The following is a 19,744-nucleotide window of genomic DNA, read 5'->3' on the forward strand; positions in this document are numbered from 1 at the left end:
TAACATTTTCCCCCTAGATCACTGGTGTCAAACTCAAGGCCAGGGGGCCAGATACGGCCCGCCACATCATTTTATGTGGCCCGCGAAGACAAATTGTGCATCAAATTCGTGTGTCATTACTAGAATTGCAAATTATCTTCACTTTTAATAATATCATTTTTTTAAATATTTGACCAGTTCTTACTCGTCTGATTTGAAAACAAGTTATTTGTCAGTTTGTTTTGTAGCTTTTCCTGTATATTATATGAAGTGCTCATACATTTATTCTGGTTGACAGTCATAATGGCCCTCCGAAAGAAGCTATGACTACAATGCGGCCCGCGAAAAAAACGAGTTTGACACCCCTGCCCTAGATCGACACCCATATTGTATGCAGGTATGCATTTAGAAACAAAACTCTGAATTCACCTTGACTTGAAATACTTGAACTACAGTATTGAATGTCTAAGTGCAGACAAGAGATGGTTGAATATATTTGATTTAATTGTGATTCTTTTTTTAACCCGGTGAAGGAAAAGTGCTTGCATCCACCATTGAGTATATTCTAGAGGGGCAAGAACAAGTGATTTAAAGAGACTGAGAGCATATGTGACGAAGTGTGGGAGGGTTGGAGAAAGGGAAGGGGGAGAGGGAGGACAAGCGGGTGGGTGCTGTGAAATCTGTTAACAGGGGAGCTCTGTGTGTTTGCTGGCTGCCTTGGCTGCTTGCCCAACTTGGCTCATTGTGATCAAGGCATGATCGTGGACTCCGGGCAGCCCTCGCCGCCGCCTCGGCTGCCTCGCGTCTGGACCCAGCTTCGCTATCAGCGCTGACATGGAAAGACCTGTGAGTGCCTTATCTCCCTGCCCGCTCTCTGCCTCTGCCTGCTTTTGTCGCAGATTCAGCTGCGGCCGCATGCAAGCTTGTGTTGAGCTCTCTCTGTCCTCATGAAGCTCCTGTAGGTGGATGTATGGAGGACGCTTTGGCAGCTTTCTATCTGCAGGCTCACTCTTGTGCCTCGGGCTGCCTGTCCGGCCGGGCACAGGCATTAACCACCCGTGTCCCCACCATGCCCGTTTAGGGGTTTGCGTTTACATTAACGTCACCCTTGCAAAGAAGGAGCTTTATAACCCCAGAAAGGTAGCGTCCAAATTGAGATTGTGCAGTTGGTGGTTGCCGCACAACCGTTTGACATTGACTTTGCTGAAATTCGGAGTCGGCCGTGTGTCTCTCCCTTGCGACTATTCTTGGTGGTATGTCCTCATGAGCTGTTGTGTTTGGATACCCTGACAACTAAAAGCGGTGCGATAAAACTTCTCCCCAGCATGCTGGCTTCCAAAGTGAGTCCCAGCTTTTCTCGTGCTCACAATATCTTTCAAAGCAGTTTTATAGGACTTCCCAAAAAAGATTTTTCGGTAACCCATAGAGACAAATCTTTGTCAGTCTTTTCCAATTCAGAATAGAGGCCTCGAGGGAAAAAGAGAGAATCTTTGCAACATAATGGACCCTTGCGTGTAATATTACACAGAAAGCAGCTAATTCACTGCCGGCACAACCTTATTATCATCAGGTTTTGGAAGGTTACTTTAAAAATGTATTCTGATCCAACTCCAGCCTCAAGTTCTGATATAGTTGGGGATGGGCGACACGCTACATCAGCTGGAGTTGCTGTTCTGTGGTTGCTCATGGAATCTTTGGCCAAGGAGTCTCTTATTGCGTAAGGATGCATGCCCTGCTTGCCCCATTGAGATGTTTGGGATGTCATGCATACGCATTCGTAACTGAGCTGCATAATGGACGCTCCATCTGTGACTTAATGGGCATGCACGTTGTCCATTCGATGGGCTATCTGTGTTGTAAGGCTGATTTACAGTCTATATATATATTAAAGCTGATTTACATACTGTATAATTATTATTGCTGATGAAAAAAAGTGTTTCTTTCCAGACACGCTGTGACCCAATGCCAAGAAGGGATCATGAGAGGGACTTGGAACTGGACAAAAAGATCGAGGCTCTTCGAAGAAAGAACGAGGCGCTCATGAAAAGATACAAGGTGAAGACAAGTGCCTGCCAGCAAAGAAAGCTGTGTGCCGTTGAGTAGCTCACTTGTCGTAATGAGGCGTTAAACTGCAAGGCTCTGAAATCTGTTGAAAGTGTTTGTTCTTTTATATGCTTCCTGATTAGTTATCTATTTGGTCGAGTTGCCTTTAGGAGGTGGAAGAGGACAAGAAAAGAGCAGAAGAAGAAGGAATGGCGCTGCAGAGCCGTAAGGGCAAAGCTGATGATCTTACGATCACAGTAAACAAGTCCACTTGTGTGAGTTTTAATTTGAAAACACTACCATCGTGAAACTTGAGCAATATTTTACGGATTGTTGTCCTTTGTTGTGGAACAGGTCAGTCGCGTGGTGGTGACCAAGTCCTTTAACAGTGGCTCACCTGCTGGGAAAGGACAAAAGGAAGTCGGAGCAGGCCGAGCAGAGGAAGCTACTCTGCAGCCTGCTAGCAATGTCGGCAGAGGGCACAAAAAGCAGCTAATCGTCACCATGGCTGGCAAAAAGGTGAGTCGTTATTTTAGATTGAGTCGAGAGTTTAGGCTTTTAGAAAATTATCATTGCTGAATAATATAGCTCAACATCATTTTTTTAATAATACTGCTTTCCTGCTCATAAAAAAATTACCTTATTGCATTTTTAGATTCATTAAACCCTGTAATTCAAGTCACCTCATTATATACACTTGTAGAACCTAATGAGCTCCTGTATAAGAGCTGATTAAAAATTCCAGTGGAATAGAGCTGCACTGAATCACACTGAGAGCTTTCATGTTTTAAATGATAATATTGGAAACAATTTATTCGACATCTTTCGGTATAATTCACTGTATTATGAACAGCTTGTAGTGACTCAATTATTGTGATTCGTTAACTGTTCAGTTTTCAGGTTTGCTATTCACATTATTTCAACATAATCAATATAATGATGTAAATCAAACATGATGAGGATTCTTATTTATGAAGGTTAAAACGTTGCGTAGCTGCAGTATTTGAATCTCATTAGCTGGTGTACCTAATAAATTGTCGTGACGGTTGATCTTACCACACTAATGACATTAACGAACCCTTTCTAGGGTAAGAGAGTGGTGTGTGAGAAACCTGAAAAGAGGCCAGAACTCCAATGTCGGTCCGATATCAAGAGCCCAGCTGATGAGGTACAAGCTGGCAGCGTGGAGGCAGCAGGGATAGGAAAACAAGCACGTCACGTGACCATGTTGGACATTACAGCACAGGTTTGTTGCAGACTTGAACTCTTCACTGATGAGACATTTAAAAGTCAGTGCCTCCCACTCTCATGCCCTGTCTGTGTCCCCATCACAAAGCTGTTTTACATAGATGCCAGACTGGCCACGCCCCTTCAGCGATGCTGCACAAAGGCTGGCAGACAGGCGGTATATCAAGGCTGTTATTGGCATGGGATTAGGATAGGGAGGCTATTAATACGGCTGCTGTCGTCTGAAATGTAGATCTGTGCTGTCTAAGTTAATTGCAAATGCAAAAAATTACTTTATGGTACTAATAAATTTCGATGAAACTTTGTAGAGTAACTCACAAGGAGAACGTTTGACTCCAGAATGCAAATACCTGAGTCTAGCCTGTCTGTTTCCAACATAATAGTTCATAAACCACACAAAATCATATAAGAAATGTATTTTAAAAAAATCACAAAAACCCCAAAGTCAAACAAAAATTCACAACAAAAATCACTCAAAATCACAAGAAAGAAATCCTGCAAACAAGACACAAAAAACTCCAGAAAAAAGAAAAACCCACAAAAAAATCCACCCAAAAAATACGCAAAAAGTCCACACTAAATTATCACACAAAATCCACACAAAAGAACTTTATAAAAAAAATCACACCAAAAAATCCAAGTCCAAACTTACTTATCTCATCATAAAGTGTGACCGTAAAGTGTAGCATTACCTGGGCAAATGAAGGCATAAAAGTAGTAAATTGGCACTTCTGTTTTTCACTCACCATGAAACTTTAGTGGCACTCAATCTGGAACAGGCTCTGATATCCTCGAGATCCATCTCCTGCGAGGCCTTGTTACGGATGTGTTGACATGTTCGTTGTCACATCCGATACGAATTGTATTATTGTACAGCACGTGTTTAACATTCATGGGCTGAGACACGCATCAAGTGTCCTGCTGGGGTGTGAAATGCCACACTGTCACGAACCCCCCCACGAGTATCACGAAACCTTGAGACAGCTGTTCCGTCTCACGTGCACTGCCGGCCCATCAATAAGCTAACGCTCAGGCAGCTGATCCTCATTGACGTAAGCATAAAAAGTGTCAGGAGACGGCACTAAAATAGAGGAAGGCAAATTGAAGTAACATGTACCGTATTTTTCGCACCATAAGGTGCAATGGATTACAAGGCGCACCCTCATTGAATTTTTTATTTTAGAAATGATTTCATATATACGGCACACCGGATTAAAAGGCGCATAAAATAGAAGCTATACTGCAACAAACTGAGGTTGACTAGGGTTGCGGTATGCATCCACTAGCCAATAACCAATGAGCCCTCTGTAAACAATCGCGTTTCTCAAACTATCTCCTATAAAATGATCGGTACTGACTAAAGTTCGATCTAACACATTGGTACTGCTTACTTATGTTTCCCTTCCATATCGATCCATAAATTTAATCAAAACATTAACGGTGCAGCCTATTTTGAAATGAAATAGCCTCGTGCATATAGCAGCTATCATTATAGCATTACAACAGCTATTCAGTGACGCCCCCTGACCATGGTTGCTGTAATGCTGGGAAGCGATGCGAACTTGTAAGTCGTACTAAAACGTACTGAAACATTTTGGCAGAGCGCTGTGTAGAACCAGTATGGATCAACAAATTCATCAATTGATCCATATATAAGGCGCTCTGCATTATAAGGCGCACTGTGGTTTTTTTGAGTACATTGTTTTAGTGCGGAAAATATGGTACTAAATCACTGTGCTGAACATGCTGTTTTCCTTTCACTCCCTTTATTTATATCCTGCACTGATTCTGTGCTTGAATAATAACCTCCGCTCCAGTGCACCGGTCATCTGTGACTCCTCCAGTGATCTGTCTTGCTGTTTCATAACCAGTGTAGTGTCATTTGTAAACACACAAAAATGCCGCAGGTATACAGGAAGAGAGGGGGGGGGTTGTTTCTAACTGTTTGTGCTTGGAAATAAACAGTGACCGAGAAAGGGGTGTGGCAATCTAGCAGCTAGTCTCGAAGCAGGCGACTGCTGAGAGTGACAATCGAGGAGTGTGAGGGGGAAAAAAATGTCGCTTATTTCTCCTTTCTTAAGTGGTCTGCTTTCCTCCCGCATGATTGTGTTGTATTTCTCATTGCCCCGAAAAGGCCGATTTGATCTAATTAACATTCAACTGCTTTCACGCCATGAAAAGGCTCATTATGCAACCGAAAAGAGAGGCCTGGAAAGGTGCCAGGAAAGGGTCAGAGAGGAAGGAGTGTGAGACTGAGGATGGATGACAAAGAAGAAAGGAAAGGTAGAAGGGTGTTTTTGTGTTCCTGTCAAAGTGGATTTTTGATGAGGCTAGCAGAGTGAAAAATGTGTCGAGACAGACTATCAGATTATCCACTCACAGACTTCATTCTGGCTAAAATATTTGCACCAGAGCAGTATTCTTTCAAAAATGTTTATACTCTTTTACTCCTCTTTTCAATTTAGTGACTTGTCCACAAACTGCTCCGATGACATCATTGCAGTGGAAATTTGTAATCGCTTCTCCCCTGATATGGCGCTGTTGATCCACTTGGGTGCAGTGTTGGCCCTTAAATCTTACCCTTCTTGATTTGATTGCAGTCTATGTTTGCATTGATGACAGACAGATAGTGGCATTATTTGACTACGGAAATTGTTTTTGACCTTGGAAGTGCAACCAACAATCACAAAATTTGTCTGATTTTCAGAAACAGTAGTATCGGAGTGCAACTGTACTCTACCTTCCTTACATGAGGACAGGAATGATACATTACACCAGGGGAGTCAAACAATTTTTTTTCACGGGCCGCATTGTCGTCATAGCTTCTTTCGGAGGGCCATTATGACTGTCAACCCAAATAAATGTATGAGCACCTCATATTATATACAGTAAAAGCTACAAAACAAACTGACAAATAACTCGTTTTCAAATCAGACGAGTAAAAACTGGTCAAATATTTCAAAAAAAAGATATTATTAAAAGTGAAGACAATTTGCAATTCTAGTAATGACACACGAATTTGATGCACAATTTGTCTTCGCGGGCCACATAAAATGATGTGGCGGGCCGTATCTGGCCCCCGGGCCTTGAGTTTGACACCAGTGCATTACAGTGTGCAATCCTTTTTTTTTGGTGTGCCAGAGGAACTCAGAGCTGCTTTTGCAGATTAGTAACTAACGTGCTGAATGCGGATGAAAGGAGGCTGGGCTAAAGGTTCCCAGTGTGCAAAAGTGATGCTCTTGGTTATGCCCCCGCTGCTTCTCTGCACCTTCCCTCCTTTGCATTCTGCCATTGTTAATAAATTATAATAAATAAATAAGTTGAGTGATTGAGTATCATAAAAAAAATAATAATAATAATAACATGGCTGTTTTTGTCTGATTGGAGGTCAAGACTAGTCACTGGAAACTAGGCAATCACATCACTCTTCACAAAGGCAGTCCATTGACAATTAATATATACTGTATTAGCAAGGTGGCCAGAGTTGATAGCAGCAGGCTTGTTGAAACATGCAAGGAGCAACTTCCCTTGTGGTGCCCAGTGTCCTTTGGGGTCCTGAGGAGAGGAGATGGAAAGTACATGCCATGTTGATATTCCAGAAAGGCAACATGTTTACTTGGTACAAACATGAGTGGGAAAACATCACGCTCGCTCAGCTGTTTTCTCCTCATATTGTTTTTATTGTTGCAGTAAGAATGAATGTGCTGAGCGACGCATTGATTTTCCTTCTTTCCCAGAATCATTTTAAAAGTTCTTTAAGGGCAGCTAAATTAGTTTCTGCCTACTTTATCGAAATGAAAACAAGCGCTTTCTCTCAGAGAGAGCTTTTTACATGATTAACCTCACTCATCCTGTTTCACTCCAGGGCTTTTATAACAAGGCCTCGGTCCTCTTTGATGTGTTAAAAAGCCTCCATCACGTCTCCTTTTAATATCACACGCAATCCTTTCTGCTCCCATCACTGTAATCAATAAACAGGTTAAGAGCAGAATGGAGGGAGGGGAAATAATTGCATTTACTGTACACTGTGCTTTTCCTGCAGGTCTATTATCTTGATGTATTCCATTGTGTGGATTCGCTGTTTGTGATAGACAAACACGGCTTTTTTTTTTGTAATCTGTACAACCTCAAAGACAATACATTGGCATTTGTGAATTGAAGCAGCACTGATGTTTCGATATAATGCACATATTAATATTAAAATCTCATTTTGTACTCAACCATACAATGCCATTGCTGTCATGTCGGCGATTAATGATCAGCTGAGCGACAAGATGCCCTTCTTGTTTTTGGCGCCCCGTGTTTAATGAGATTGTTTTTTTGCGCTTCACTGCACTGTTTAGTGCGAATCAGCGTGAGTAAGGCTTCAAATCTATTCTAATAAAACCTAAATGGCCTGAGTGTTTAGGTTGCTCTTTAGTTGATGCTCCATTGCTGATGAGTCAGCACTGCTGTGAGTTTAATGTATGTGAAAGTACAAATGAACTTTTTAGGTCAAACACAATACGTTTTCTTTCTGACCTCGAATTTGTTCATATTTCAAATCTATTCTGCCATAGGAAATAATGGAAAGTGAATCGATAAAGATCCAAGAGTCACCATCATAAATACTTTAATAAATGGTCAGTTAATGTTTGTCAAGTAACAATTTCATATTCTTACAAGCGTATAAAGAAATTAACGCTGCATTGTGCCCCCATATCAACTTTGCAAATGGAAATTTGATCAAACTCAAAATATGCATAAATAAAAACATTCTAAAAAAAAGAATAATAAAAAAATAAAAATAAATAAATAAATAAATATTGCTCATTGTTAATGCATTCAACAGAATGTATGTTGAAAACGATTTTGCAAATTACTGTATTCAGTTTTTATTTAAGTTTTACAAAACTCTCCGAAGTCATTTGAATTGGGGTTTGTAGAGTCTAACAAGATAAGCCAGCAGATCAAACGCTTGACGGGACATTGGAAGCGATTTTTCCCCAGAATATTTCCGTCAAATCCACTGGGGCCTTTTTTTTTTTTTTACTTGCAAAAGCACTGAGTTGTTTTTGTTTGTTCCAAGGAGCTGGAAACCACAGATCTGAACATCCCCACGTCGAAGGAGGAGCAGGAGGAGTACCTGCAGTGGAAAAAGGAGCGCGAGAAGATTGACAAGGAGAGAGTGGCCCGTCACAAAAACGCCAAGGGACAGTGGAGGCGGGCGTGGGACATTGATAAAACGGAGAACATGTAAGATTTCTTCTTTCTTTTGTTGCTGTTGTACATGATAGTGGTTTGACCACTAATTACAATCGACCATGATTTTTTTTTCACAGTGAAATAATGCTATTGTTTAATGACTTGTCACTGGAATATGCTGAGAGTCAAGCTTAACTATTTCCAAAAATATTTACCACACTGGAGCTATATTTTAATGCTAAAACATATTGATTATTGTTATGTGTTAATTTGCCATTTTTTTTGCTGATTTTTTAAAATTGTTTTCGTGGTTCAGTCTTTTGCTTAATTAATCTGACTTCTGACGTATGAATGGGTGAATTCATTTGAAATTGGATATTGAAATTGGATCATTTTTGTGATTTGAAAATTTGCAAATTAGCATCAAGTGGAATACATGTTTTTAAATTCAAGTGATCACGTATCATGCATTTATTAGTGCAGATGGTGCAACGATTGATTTCCAAACAAGACACTCGGTACTCGTAGGCGGGTAAATGAATGTGCTGTTTAGGGAATCATCAAAACGTAAAGAGACAAGGGAGGAGCGGCTATTTTAAGCCAGGGGATGAGCGATGGAATGCCTTCCCTTATTTGGTGAGGCTTAAACAAGGACCACCAGGAAAGAGCAGAAAGTATTTGTGTGATTCACCAATTGTTGAAATGTTATTGGTGAGCCAACAAAGCATAACTTAGTGTACTTTCATTTCTTAAATTCTTGTTGCATAATAAATACACCACAATTATCAGCGAACTCGAATAGCTTGAATGCTCAATGAGTTAGGAATTATGAATTGTTTAAATGGAGAGAGACAATGTTTACATATAGTACTGAGTTAAACAAATCTTTTAAATTGATAAACCAAACAGAATTTTTGCTTGTAGGTTTTCAGACAAGTCGCAACATGACCGAGATTGGGTGCCCCCATGCAGAGGTGAGATTTTCTCAACCTGATCATGCTAATTTTGCTTTGATTTAATTTTTTTTTTTTAATTAATTGATTTATTTTTTATGTTACCAGGAGGACGAAGCTCTAGAAGAGGACAGCATAAGTCCGGCGCTGACACGCGAGGTAACTGTGAAAATTAAGCTATTTTACTTATCTTGAACAATTCTAAGTATGATCATACTTGTACTTATTGAAAAGCAAAGCAAAAAAAATGTTATTAGACAAATTATTGACTCAAAGTAGAAATAATAATACTCTCGCTCTCCTAGGAATAATTGCTAATTAAATAATGAGCTGTATGGATATCTGCTTGACAGAAGAAAGGCGCACATGGGGGGGGGGGAAATTATGGCACCAATTTAAAATCTGTTCATTCATAAGAGCCCCATAAAATATTTAATATATTAAAATATTGAATAGTAGACCTCGGGAGGTTTTATAAAGTAGTACCCAGCAGGAGGTAGTGATGCAGTTATGGATAAATCTACGTAAGGAGGAGCACTGCATTTTATAATTTAACTTCTTGTCGGTAAAGAATTAACACTTAAAAGTATTGTGTGGAGTCAAAATCTGAGGCTCCCTTTTTTTTTTTTTTAAATGGATTTTTAACTCCAGCTCACCTGCAACGCTAATTCAATAAAGAGACAATCAAAATGAATGTGAATCTTAAAGGCCAGAAATTGACTCCTACATTTAACCACTTTTAATTTGTCATAGGTCATGAGAAGCGAGGCAAAGACAAGTCATCTAAAAACGTACAAGTAATGAGCAGCAATGCAAAAGGCAAGGATCGCCTGACTGGGAGGGCCAGGAGGTCAGTAGAACATTTCTGACATCTTGTTTTAGAGCCGGCTTGCACGCAAACAACACCCGGATGAAGTCAATTCAACCGTTGGGATGGGGTAATGTCTCACACCACAAGGGAAGACTTGTTTTTCCACACTGTGTGCTAAAACATAAATTCCCAAGGATGTGGTGATAGTTGAGCTGCAAGTAGTGGCATTATATTGCTTTGTAAAACATTCTTGTGTGTTGGTTGGATTCCATGAGGCCTCATAATGAACTCCCAGTGATCAATATGAGAGTGTGAGAGTCATAACACGGAATCTCCACTCACTCCTGGGACCATGTAACACTTAATAGTCACATTAGTCACGTCAGGAAAGAAAATGGCTATTTGGGCCCAATTTGAAATTCTAAACATTCATAGTGAGTTATTTTGTCGGTGGTAGTAAATGTACACTTTGGTACAAGTTGTTGTGGCAAAGTGTACCGTATTTTCCGGACTATAAGACGCACTTAAAAACCTACAATTTTCTCAAAAGCCGACAGTGCGCCTTATAGTCCGGGGCGCCTTATATATGGACCAAATTCCTAAATTTAAACTGGCCCGAAGCATTGTGTCATGAAATCAATCATAAGTGGCCCGCTGAAGACTATGAATCATGAATCAAAAAGACTATGGATCATTATTTTGTAATTATAAAGTCATTTGTTGCGTCTGAAGTTGAAATAAAAAAGATAAAATGGAGAATGATTTGATTTGGATTAAAAATCTGGCATGATGCATTAATGGTGCGCCTTATAGTCCGGTGCGCCTTATATAAGGACACTGTTTTAAAATGGGCCATTCATTGAAGGTGCGCCTTATAGTCCGGTGTGCCTTATAGTCCGGAAAATATGGTACATTTCTTCATTCAAAGAAGCAAATGATAGTCCAATGCATCACTCGGGGTGAGTCCTAAATGGTTTCTGATGTATTGCTGGACTGCTGCCAGTAGAACTATCAAATGCAATAAAAACATGAATGCTTCTCATTAAAATTTAAAGTAGAACTAAATGGTGGCTCATTTTTAGATGGCAAGATCAAGAAGAAGGAGATAACCTACAGGTGAGGTCAGCAATTTTGCTCATTTAAACTCAGGTAATATCACTATAGAAGACTTGATGTCTCTTTTATAGCCTTCGGATATACTATTGGAGGAATTCCTGGAGGAACTTGATGATCTTACAGATGCTGAGGCACTGGAGCAGAGAAATCAGGACTCAAAAACAAAGCAGTCACTCAATTCAGATATTTTAAATACATCTGAGGAAGTGAGCGGATCCAAAGGATTTTTGTCAACCTCGAGACCAGACACCTCCGTGCAGGAGAAAGTAGGCGCCTCATCCCCGCGGGCTTCGGAGAAGAAAGTGCGATTCTCACAGAAGCTGATCCAGGGGGCTCACACAAAGCAAATCACAAGCTCCCAGGATTCCTCCAACTCTGAATCTAGTCCAACATTCTTAAAAGCTTCCTCGCAGAAAAAAATCTGGCATAAAATACCCCAGCAGCAACTGGAAGGTGTCAAGGATGAAGAGAGTGAAAATGAATGTACTAAAAAAGACATCAGTGCCCCCATGGAGTCCTGCTGCCCTCCTGCTGACAAGGCTGGCGCTTCTCTACTGGAAAGCGCTGTCCATCCTGTGGAGCCCACCAAGTGTAACACAAACACAGGTGGGCTACTCTGCACTCACTAGACTCCCTATTATGCAAGTTGTGAAGTTGCCACTAAGTTAGTATATCTGAAATTGCAATTTATTTTTATTTCACAGAGGAAGCTATTGACTCCCGTGTATGCGTCTTGAACCTGGAATCGGCGGAGTCGCACCCGGAACACTTTAGCTGCAGCGACAAGGTCAGTGTGAAGCAGAAGCAACGGGCCGAGGGGAATCGATAGGTGTGTAAATTGACTGATGGAATGGATGATGATGTTAAATAGATGAAGTGAGCGAAACGGTCAGAGTGTGTGATATCCAATTTCAGCTGAAGTATATTCACCACCCTCGGGGAGCGTAGCAGAAATAGTCTCACGAAAGACCCTTCATCACAACCCCTACTGAAATAAAGTTCCGTCTTAAAGTGTGATGTAGATTGCCACCGAGGTGATGAATGGAAAGGTAGTCACAGTTTCTGCTCTTTGTTTGCAGGCAAGAGAGCACGGGAAGATTGTTTAACCTTTGTGGGGGATGCAAATACCGAAAGACTCAAATATGGATGCTGCGAGCCTTGCGGTGTGTCAGCATTCAACATGTCGGAGTCTTGCTGCATCCGAGCACTTTATGAGCGCATGCGTGGTGACACATCGTGTGTTTGAGTGCAATACCATTGAATGTTTACATATGTTGTAGTATGCAGGTTGGCATTGAAATGAAACATTAGTCTGTTTGTGCAGTGCCTGATTCTACCCTTGGGCTGCTTTCAGTAATGGGAAAAAGTCCGTACTGTTAAAAAAAATAAAAATGAATCAGCATTTTTCCACCCAAATAGTGTGAGGCGCTAATGCGTTAGCCGCTACTTCCAGCATCAGTCGGTGGCCTTATAGAACTCAGCTGTTTGTAGACATTCATTATAAAAAAAGTACAGATTTGACTTTTTTTTAGGCAATAGAGTTGATTTATAAACTAACTACTGACATAAACCTGCTTTTGGTATGGGCAATATAAACAGAAGACATTTTGTAAGTACTACTTGGATGCACGGCTTGTCTCATAATGTACATTTGCATATATTACACGTTATTATGTGTTTACTTGGCTTAAACATGTACTGTTCAATTTGTTCCTATATTTCAAATTGGAAACATAATTGGGTCAAAATCTATGGTCACATTCAGTATTTTTGATGCACTTGATAAATAATTCAACTTTGCACATTTGTAGGTTTGACAGCAGGGATGTACGAAATATTTTGGTCATGCCTTCAAAACTAAGATTTTTGCACTTAAGCTTTGTTTTTACGCAATTTAAATAGACAATTATCCAACTGTTTATTTGTCCACTGAGGCCTTGAGGCACATCTGGGAGGAAACCACTTGAGATGCTGAAAATAAATCAAACATGGCCGTGAGGGTTTGACAGGAGTTAAAACACAGCGATTGAACCGCAGCTGCTCTCTCATACTGTTGTCTTCATCCTTTGTGGAAACAGAAAAAAACGAGTGACAGAAAAAAATGACAAGCATCTTGAGAATGTTGTTGTGCCTTGTACAGTAGTTTGGCTTCATCAGATATAATTGATCGAGTGTATTCATCGACAAACGCTTTGACTTGTATATCATGAATTGTATTTTTATTATGTGTTTCCATTCAACTGATATCGTGATACCTTTTGTCCAAATATGATCTTGGTAGAAGTAAAAATGTTATGTAACCATTTTTACTGACACGCTGCAGGTTTTTTACAGCTTCAACTGTGGTAACATTAAAAAATAATAATCACTAGGTTTTTTTGGGGGTTTAGGGAAAAAAAAAAATCTTACATCATGTCCTAATTTGATAAAGAGTGTAGTTGACGTTATTTTCAACCCCCTTTGGGAGGTTTAGAATATTTATTTTTAGAAGTTTGTCCCGCGCCATTTTATATTTAGATGTACTCGTAATGCCTCAAATAACACATTAAAAAGATGGCAGCCGTTTCCTTCATGTTTGCTTATTTTATTTGAATGTTTGTGCACATTTATGACATAAATAAAGAGAACTGGTTGCAAGGAGACATGAGAAAAAACGATAAAGCATTTCTGTACTGCAGGCTTTTATGTCTTTTGTGACACTCAAGATTCAATTTTCATTGCAGCTCCATCAGGTTGGTCACTACCCCCGCTCATGGCGAAAGAGTCAAACTAATTTATAGTTTCTGTACCTTTAGCCAGATGCACATCAAAACAAAAAAAAAGCCACCATACAATAGAGTAACAGAAAATGTAATGCGCATGCATGGACTCGTCACGCCTATTGACCCAACGAATTCGCTTTCATGTTAGATTTGATTAATTTCTGATGAGCTCTCTGTAGAGGTGCTGAATTGGAAAACGCTCCCTCATTGACTTACAGGTGGGACCTCCCTCATGTGCTACTATTTTAATTATCTCCTCCCGTGGCGGTCACCATAGCAGCCTTGTGTCTCCGGGGACAAAACATGTTGGCTTGCTGCAAAGCATTCTTTACTTTCTATCAATGACAACAAATTTGCATGCAGGATATACTCCGAGTGCAATTTGGCTGCAAAGGTAGCCAGAATTCTGGTATTCCAGAAAATGACGCAATGCACTGCAGTGGGGGTGTTAACATAATGGCAATAGGTCCTGTAGGCTGTTTGAGGACTCAAGTGCAGTGTAGGATTATATTAGCTGCAAACCAAAACAGAGAAGTCTGCTTGAGGAAATTATTGTTTCAAGGTCAACAAAAAATCTTATTTGCATTGATATGTACGTATAATATTGAATAATAATAATAATTCTTTAAAGGCGAGATGACCATGCTGACTAATTTGATTTAAAATTCCACTGTGGCGTGTTACCTCCAACCCCAGAGGTAACAGTCGGAGGCTCTTGAGGTGTTTCATTATACGCCACCAAAGTCAGTTAAGAGGATTTGAATTCTGTGTTGACGCTGCCAGAATCTCAAGGCAGACCGACGTTCCCCACGGAGTCTGTGCGTCATCTCTGGATGTAACAACGAGACAGTTGGTGTCACCGAGTGAAACCCGAACCCAAACAAAATGATTTGAAGTGATGCAATAAAATGTGTTTGTTTTGGAGACATACTGAATTGCACATGTTGGTCTCATTTGATAGGAATATATTGTCAATAATGTCATATTTATTTATTTCGTATACAAATATAGATGCATAGATTTAATCTCAGTTACCCGCCCATTTGTTTACGCAGCTGATGTGAAAATCAAGTCAGACTCCAAGACAAATGTTTGTTTTGTGTTCAGTGCTTTAAAACAAGGAGGAAGTCATTTGTGTCACTATATGAAATCCTCGTAAAAACATCACTATCATTTGCTCAGAAAATGTCTTTTTGTTGCTGCTTTTCAGTTTCATCCACATCCGTTTCTTTGGATGCGATTCAGCGTTTTTATTATGTAACTATTCTGCTGCCTTTTAAATGACACTTTTGTTACTCCTTTTGCAGAACTTCATTATTCATCTCTGAATCTCTCACATATTCCAGATAGTAAAATTGCATTTAAACCTTCAGGTGCTACTGAGATTTGATGCTTAAATAATATGTCTCGATAAGGTCCTTTTTTTTTGTATAGTCATAGGCACCAAAATAGTTTTTTTTTTTAAATATATTACGTAACTATTTATTTATTCATCCTTTTTAAATTGTATAACAGGTATTGTGAGTGTCTCATGTGCACAACCAGATTTAGAGGCAGAAACACAGTTTGCACCACACACACAATGACCAACGGAATCAATTTAAGTATATATTTTCTTTACATATTTAACATACCTCTAATGCAACCTGAAAGTAATTTGATATCCGAATTGTTTTTCTTGCTGAGAGGAGTCAGAAGGTCACGAGTCTCTTACAAGTTATAGCTTTCAGTAATAAGTGTCAGCACTGATGAAATCCTTCAATCAATAGGTTAGTCATTGCACCTCTCATATATCATGTGTGGGGGGGGGGGGGGAGCTTGGAAACACATCTGTCAAGTTTGCGTGTAAATACAGAAGCCACAGTATTTGTTGACAGGGCTGTTTTTTTTCCAGCACAAATAATTTAGTATGAATGTTGTGTCATGCTTTTCCTCCTTGGACTGGACTTCCTGTTTGGCAAAATAAACATACCTTTGCTTATGGTGCTCGTCGGCAAAGAAAACAACCTTCGGGCACCAACGCAAAGTGAATATATTATTTGTATGGCCGATGTAAGTCACGGGCCTTTGTCACCATTTTTGTCCGTTTTACGGCAACAACAGCATAGCAAACAAATGTCTCTTGTTAATGGTTCTTTTCAGAGAGATGGATCAAAAATAGCACCAGGCAGCATTGTGTAATGTGTTCCTCTCTCTTTTGTACAGCGAGCGCTCAGATCGATCCACCTCCCTCACACGTTACTGACAAATAGGACAGAGCGGTTGCTCTTATTTCCACTTCATAGTTGGACATCTGTGACTATGTGAAATGGTTCCAGTGAGAGGTGTTGCAACACATCTGTGAAAAGCGAGGAGCCCTTTGACAGTTCATTCACAGGAGACGCCTCTTGAAAATCATTCGATCTGAAGCCCTCTCTAGCTTAAATAATAACTCTGCAAGCTTTTGGGTCATTTTTACGTCTGTTGTTTGAGAGATGCTTTCATGACCTCATGTAGTATAACTCCAGCTTTGTAACTTTTGACAATAATCATCTGGACGTTATATACATTTTTAAAATGAATTTAGCCTCTTTGCTGTGCCTTTGTTCCGGAGGCCGCTCGGTTATACACCACGATCTCCATTTTGCGGCAGCTGTCCGTTATCCTGCTGCCCTCAATCTCGTCCAGAATAAAACACGACTGATCTGGGAAATCGTCTTGCATTGTTGTCATGATTGTGTCAAGTTCTGGAAGATGCATTTTTGTGTATTTCTGCTAGATGCATGTGTGCTATTATTATATTACAGGGCTGCAGCTAACAATAATTTTAAACATCAATGAATCTGTTGATTATTTTGGATTCAATGTATTAGATTTGTTTTTAAAGTTTTAATTTCCATTGTTGGGTGAACTCAATAGCTCAAGGCAACAAACTTGGATATTTTTTTTAAGTTGAGCAGTTCACCTAAATATTTGAAATGGTGCTGCTGCATTACTACATTTCACAACAAAAATAAGAGTTTACTGAACCTTGTATGGTCCCATAATATATAAGTAAAAACAACGTATTGAGTTTGTTGAGCTAACTAACACTTAGTTAGCCAAAAATGATGTTCCAGCTTAAATGACTATTTGAACCCATGAGAAAATACAAGTACTTTTTACAGTGTGACCTAAAATTTTGGCACCAGCAAATTTGTGTGCTTTTTTTTTCATTGCCTGAAGTCATCATTCATTCAGTTAAACATGGCTTTTTTTTTTTTAAGTATGAAAGCATGAGCCTGAATTAATATCACCAAACCATAGAACAGAATGTATTTTTTAGGTTGTTTATTTGTATCTTTGTGATATACTTATACCTATTGTACATAAGGTACCTTTAATAAAAATTATCTAATTACACTAGGTTTATCAAAGCCCAAAAAAAAAGTATGCCCGCTTCTATATTCTGTACATAACCAATTGCACAATACATTTACAAAGTTATATGCACATACCTGAGCATAATTCAACAATGCAAGTTCTTCTACTTGAAATCCAGACTTGATCCGTAAAAGTAAATACAGCCTATATGTCAAAATGCAACAAGTCAGTGTCGATGAATGGAAGTGATGGAGCGATTCCTATCCGGTTATTTAGGCAAAATATCTTTACCGGAATTATCCACCCATATATAGACAGGTCCTTAAAACAGTCCAACGTGGATTTAAGGCATACAAATGGCCTAAACAGACAAACAAACTTAAAAAAAAACAGCATAGTTGGGGGTTCTTTATATCGAGCGGGGTCCCTTAACTTCAGTCATGGGTCAGGTATCAGGTCCAAAGTGAAGGTCCAAATCCATAATTGGATTTGCAAATGATTAATGTGTGTTTCTGTCCGACCAGCGGCTGTCTCGTCTGCAAAGGCCTACGTGTGGGATACATTATTGTGGGAGGGATGGAGGGCTTGGGAAGGGGGGCGGTCACTCAGATCTCGACCCGGAGCTCGGTGGCACGGTGGTCGCATCAGAGGCTACCTGACCCGGATCACGTTCCACTCGATCTCCTGGATCCTTCTCTTCCTCCCCCTCCACTTGCGTCTCCTCGTCCACACTTCCCGATCTCTGCGTGGCTGCGCGGGGCGACGCGTAAAGTCCATCCGCCAAATCGTCGCTCTCCTCGCTGTGGTCCCATTGAAAAGCCCGGGTGTGCTGGGTCGAGCCCTGCCTGGCGGTGTGGTTGACTGACAACTGCGTGGAGTTCCACTCGGACACGTTAGCGGTGATGTTCGCCGGGGGAACCGTGACCCCCGGTTTAGCAGCGGATGCGGACGAGGATGCGCTGGTGGGCTTCCAGATGAGGCTGTAATAAATAGCCAGGATGATGGCCGCTAAAGACACGGACAATACATAAGCAAAGACCGTGGCTAGTCTCACCCACTTCTTATTGGTTTTAGCAGCCATCTTGGCCTTTTTGTCCCCCGTATAAGTGGCAGGTTTGCCCCTCTCCATATTGGGCATAAAGTCCCGCTCTCTCATATTGCCCCTGTTTTTTCCTCGATGCTCCACCACCCCCTCCGTCTTGAAGCTTTCTTCTGATCCACAATCCAAGAGAAGTCGGGAAAGGCAGCGGTGCGTGCTCTTAAAACAACAAAATCAGCTTTTACTTGCTGTCAAAATGAGATGCGTCCAGTGCATGCAGCATTGCGTCTCATCGCGGACCAGCGAGGATCCACAGGTTGGGACGCGGCATCCGACGAGGGTCCTAACCTGCTCACGACATGTCCACGCAGGTGCTGTCCGTGTAGGCCCTTGGCCAGAACGCGAGCGTTAGACTGGATGTCATTTATCAAACGATGAGGAGAGATCACACGGCACACTGTCCTATCCAGCAAACGAACTGGCTGGCTCAGCTAAAAATACAGAGAGGGGGCGGGGAGGGGACTCTTAAAGAAGAAGCAGCCGCCAGGAAGGAAATCACTCCAAAATATTACCCTCAGAAGTGCTGAGAACAAGATTTGGCTTTCTCGTGTTAAGTGATGCATTAAATGAGTAGACGGATTTGCGCCAATTTATTCAGGTAATACGATTTGGACCGGAATTGATAGATCATTTCATTGCAAATATTCCTGAATGGTCCTAAAAAGAAAACTCAATCAGGAGTGTACAAAAGAGTCTGCATTCAATATCGCAAGAGAGTGATCCTACCTGATTGTCGTTTCAGCACAATGGACAGCGACTATAATTAAACGCATAAGCGGGCCAAGTTCAATGTCGTATTTGTTGTTAACTTTCAATTTACTCGCAATATGTGGACAATTTAGAGTTATCAATGTATCCGACATGCATGTTCTTGGAGAGTCATCAACACGAGCACATGTAGAACATACCAACTCCTCAAAAGGTAGAAAACCCTGAGAGGAGTTTCGAACCCGAGACCAGCAGCTTTGAAGCAGACGTGGCGCATATTATCTTAAAGAGGATGTAAAGTCAAACTTTTATTTTCTCTCTATATGACCCCACTTATCTAAACACAATAGTCTGCTTAATATTGCATTTGGTGGAATTTGATTGAAGCAGCAAAATCCATGTGTTTTTATTCAACTCAGGGCGGGTGGCCATTTTGCCACTTACTGTCGACTGAAAATGACATCACAGCACCCAAGGATTCATCTTGGGAATATCACAA

At 40.5% G+C, this 19,744-nt stretch overlaps 2 protein-coding genes across 7 annotated transcripts; one reads left to right on the forward strand and one right to left on the reverse strand.

Moving 5' to 3' along the window:
• Positions 1–635: 635 nt before the first annotated feature.
• LOC119116351 (coiled-coil domain-containing protein 9B) lies at positions 636–16,790 on the forward strand. Of its 6 annotated transcripts, none has more exons than XM_037241666.1 (14): positions 636–825; positions 1,594–1,696; positions 1,927–2,034; positions 2,166–2,297; positions 2,377–2,541; positions 3,110–3,268; positions 8,339–8,505; positions 9,379–9,428; positions 9,516–9,566; positions 10,161–10,257; positions 11,301–11,334; positions 11,406–11,940; positions 12,039–12,121; positions 16,302–16,790. In XM_037241666.1, the coding sequence occupies exons 4-14, from the start codon at positions 2,232–2,234 to the stop codon at positions 16,401–16,403; spliced, it is 1,509 nt and encodes a 502-aa protein (XP_037097561.1). In that variant the 5' UTR covers positions 636–825; positions 1,594–1,696; positions 1,927–2,034; positions 2,166–2,231; the 3' UTR covers positions 16,404–16,790. The 6 variants fall into 6 exon arrangements, with proteins under 6 accessions (XP_037097561.1, XP_037097558.1, XP_037097555.1 ...); XM_037241663.1 differs by having other exon boundaries at positions 2,193–2,297; XM_037241664.1 differs by lacking the exon at positions 636–825 and adding an exon at positions 1,301–1,319 and having other exon boundaries at positions 2,193–2,297.
• Positions 16,791–17,392: 602 nt separating this feature from the next.
• LOC119116352 lies at positions 17,393–18,962 on the reverse strand. Its single transcript, XM_037241667.1, has 2 exons — positions 18,497–18,962; positions 17,393–18,418 (listed from the first exon to the last, which is right to left on the reverse strand). Exons 1-2 carry the CDS (start codon positions 18,592–18,594, stop codon positions 18,040–18,042), a joined length of 477 nt encoding a protein of 158 aa, XP_037097562.1. The 5' UTR covers positions 18,595–18,962; the 3' UTR covers positions 17,393–18,039.
• Positions 18,963–19,744: the final 782 nt, after the last annotated feature.

The sequence above is a fragment of the Syngnathus acus genome, chromosome 22 (genome assembly GCF_901709675.1).
Source record: "Syngnathus acus chromosome 22, fSynAcu1.2, whole genome shotgun sequence".
In the NCBI taxonomy this organism is placed as follows: Eukaryota; Metazoa; Chordata; class Actinopteri; order Syngnathiformes; family Syngnathidae; genus Syngnathus; species Syngnathus acus.

Bases quoted from the DNA above. Each gene is read 5' to 3' on its own strand.
- LOC119116351 (XM_037241660.1), top strand. The intron at 2,298-2,376 runs GTGAGTTTTAAT...GTTGTGGAACAG, and splicing joins CAGTAAACAAGTCCACTTGT to GTCAGTCGCGTGGTGGTGAC. The intron at 11,941-12,038 runs GTGGGCTACTCT...TTTATTTCACAG, and splicing joins CAAGTGTAACACAAACACAG to AGGAAGCTATTGACTCCCGT.
- LOC119116352 (XM_037241667.1), bottom strand. From the start codon at position 18,594: ATGAGAGAGCGGGACTTTATGCCCAATATGGAGAGGGGCAAACCTGCC. The intron at 18,419-18,496 runs GTGGGTGAGACT...TATTTATTACAG, and splicing joins GCTGCTAAAACCAATAAGAA to CCTCATCTGGAAGCCCACCA.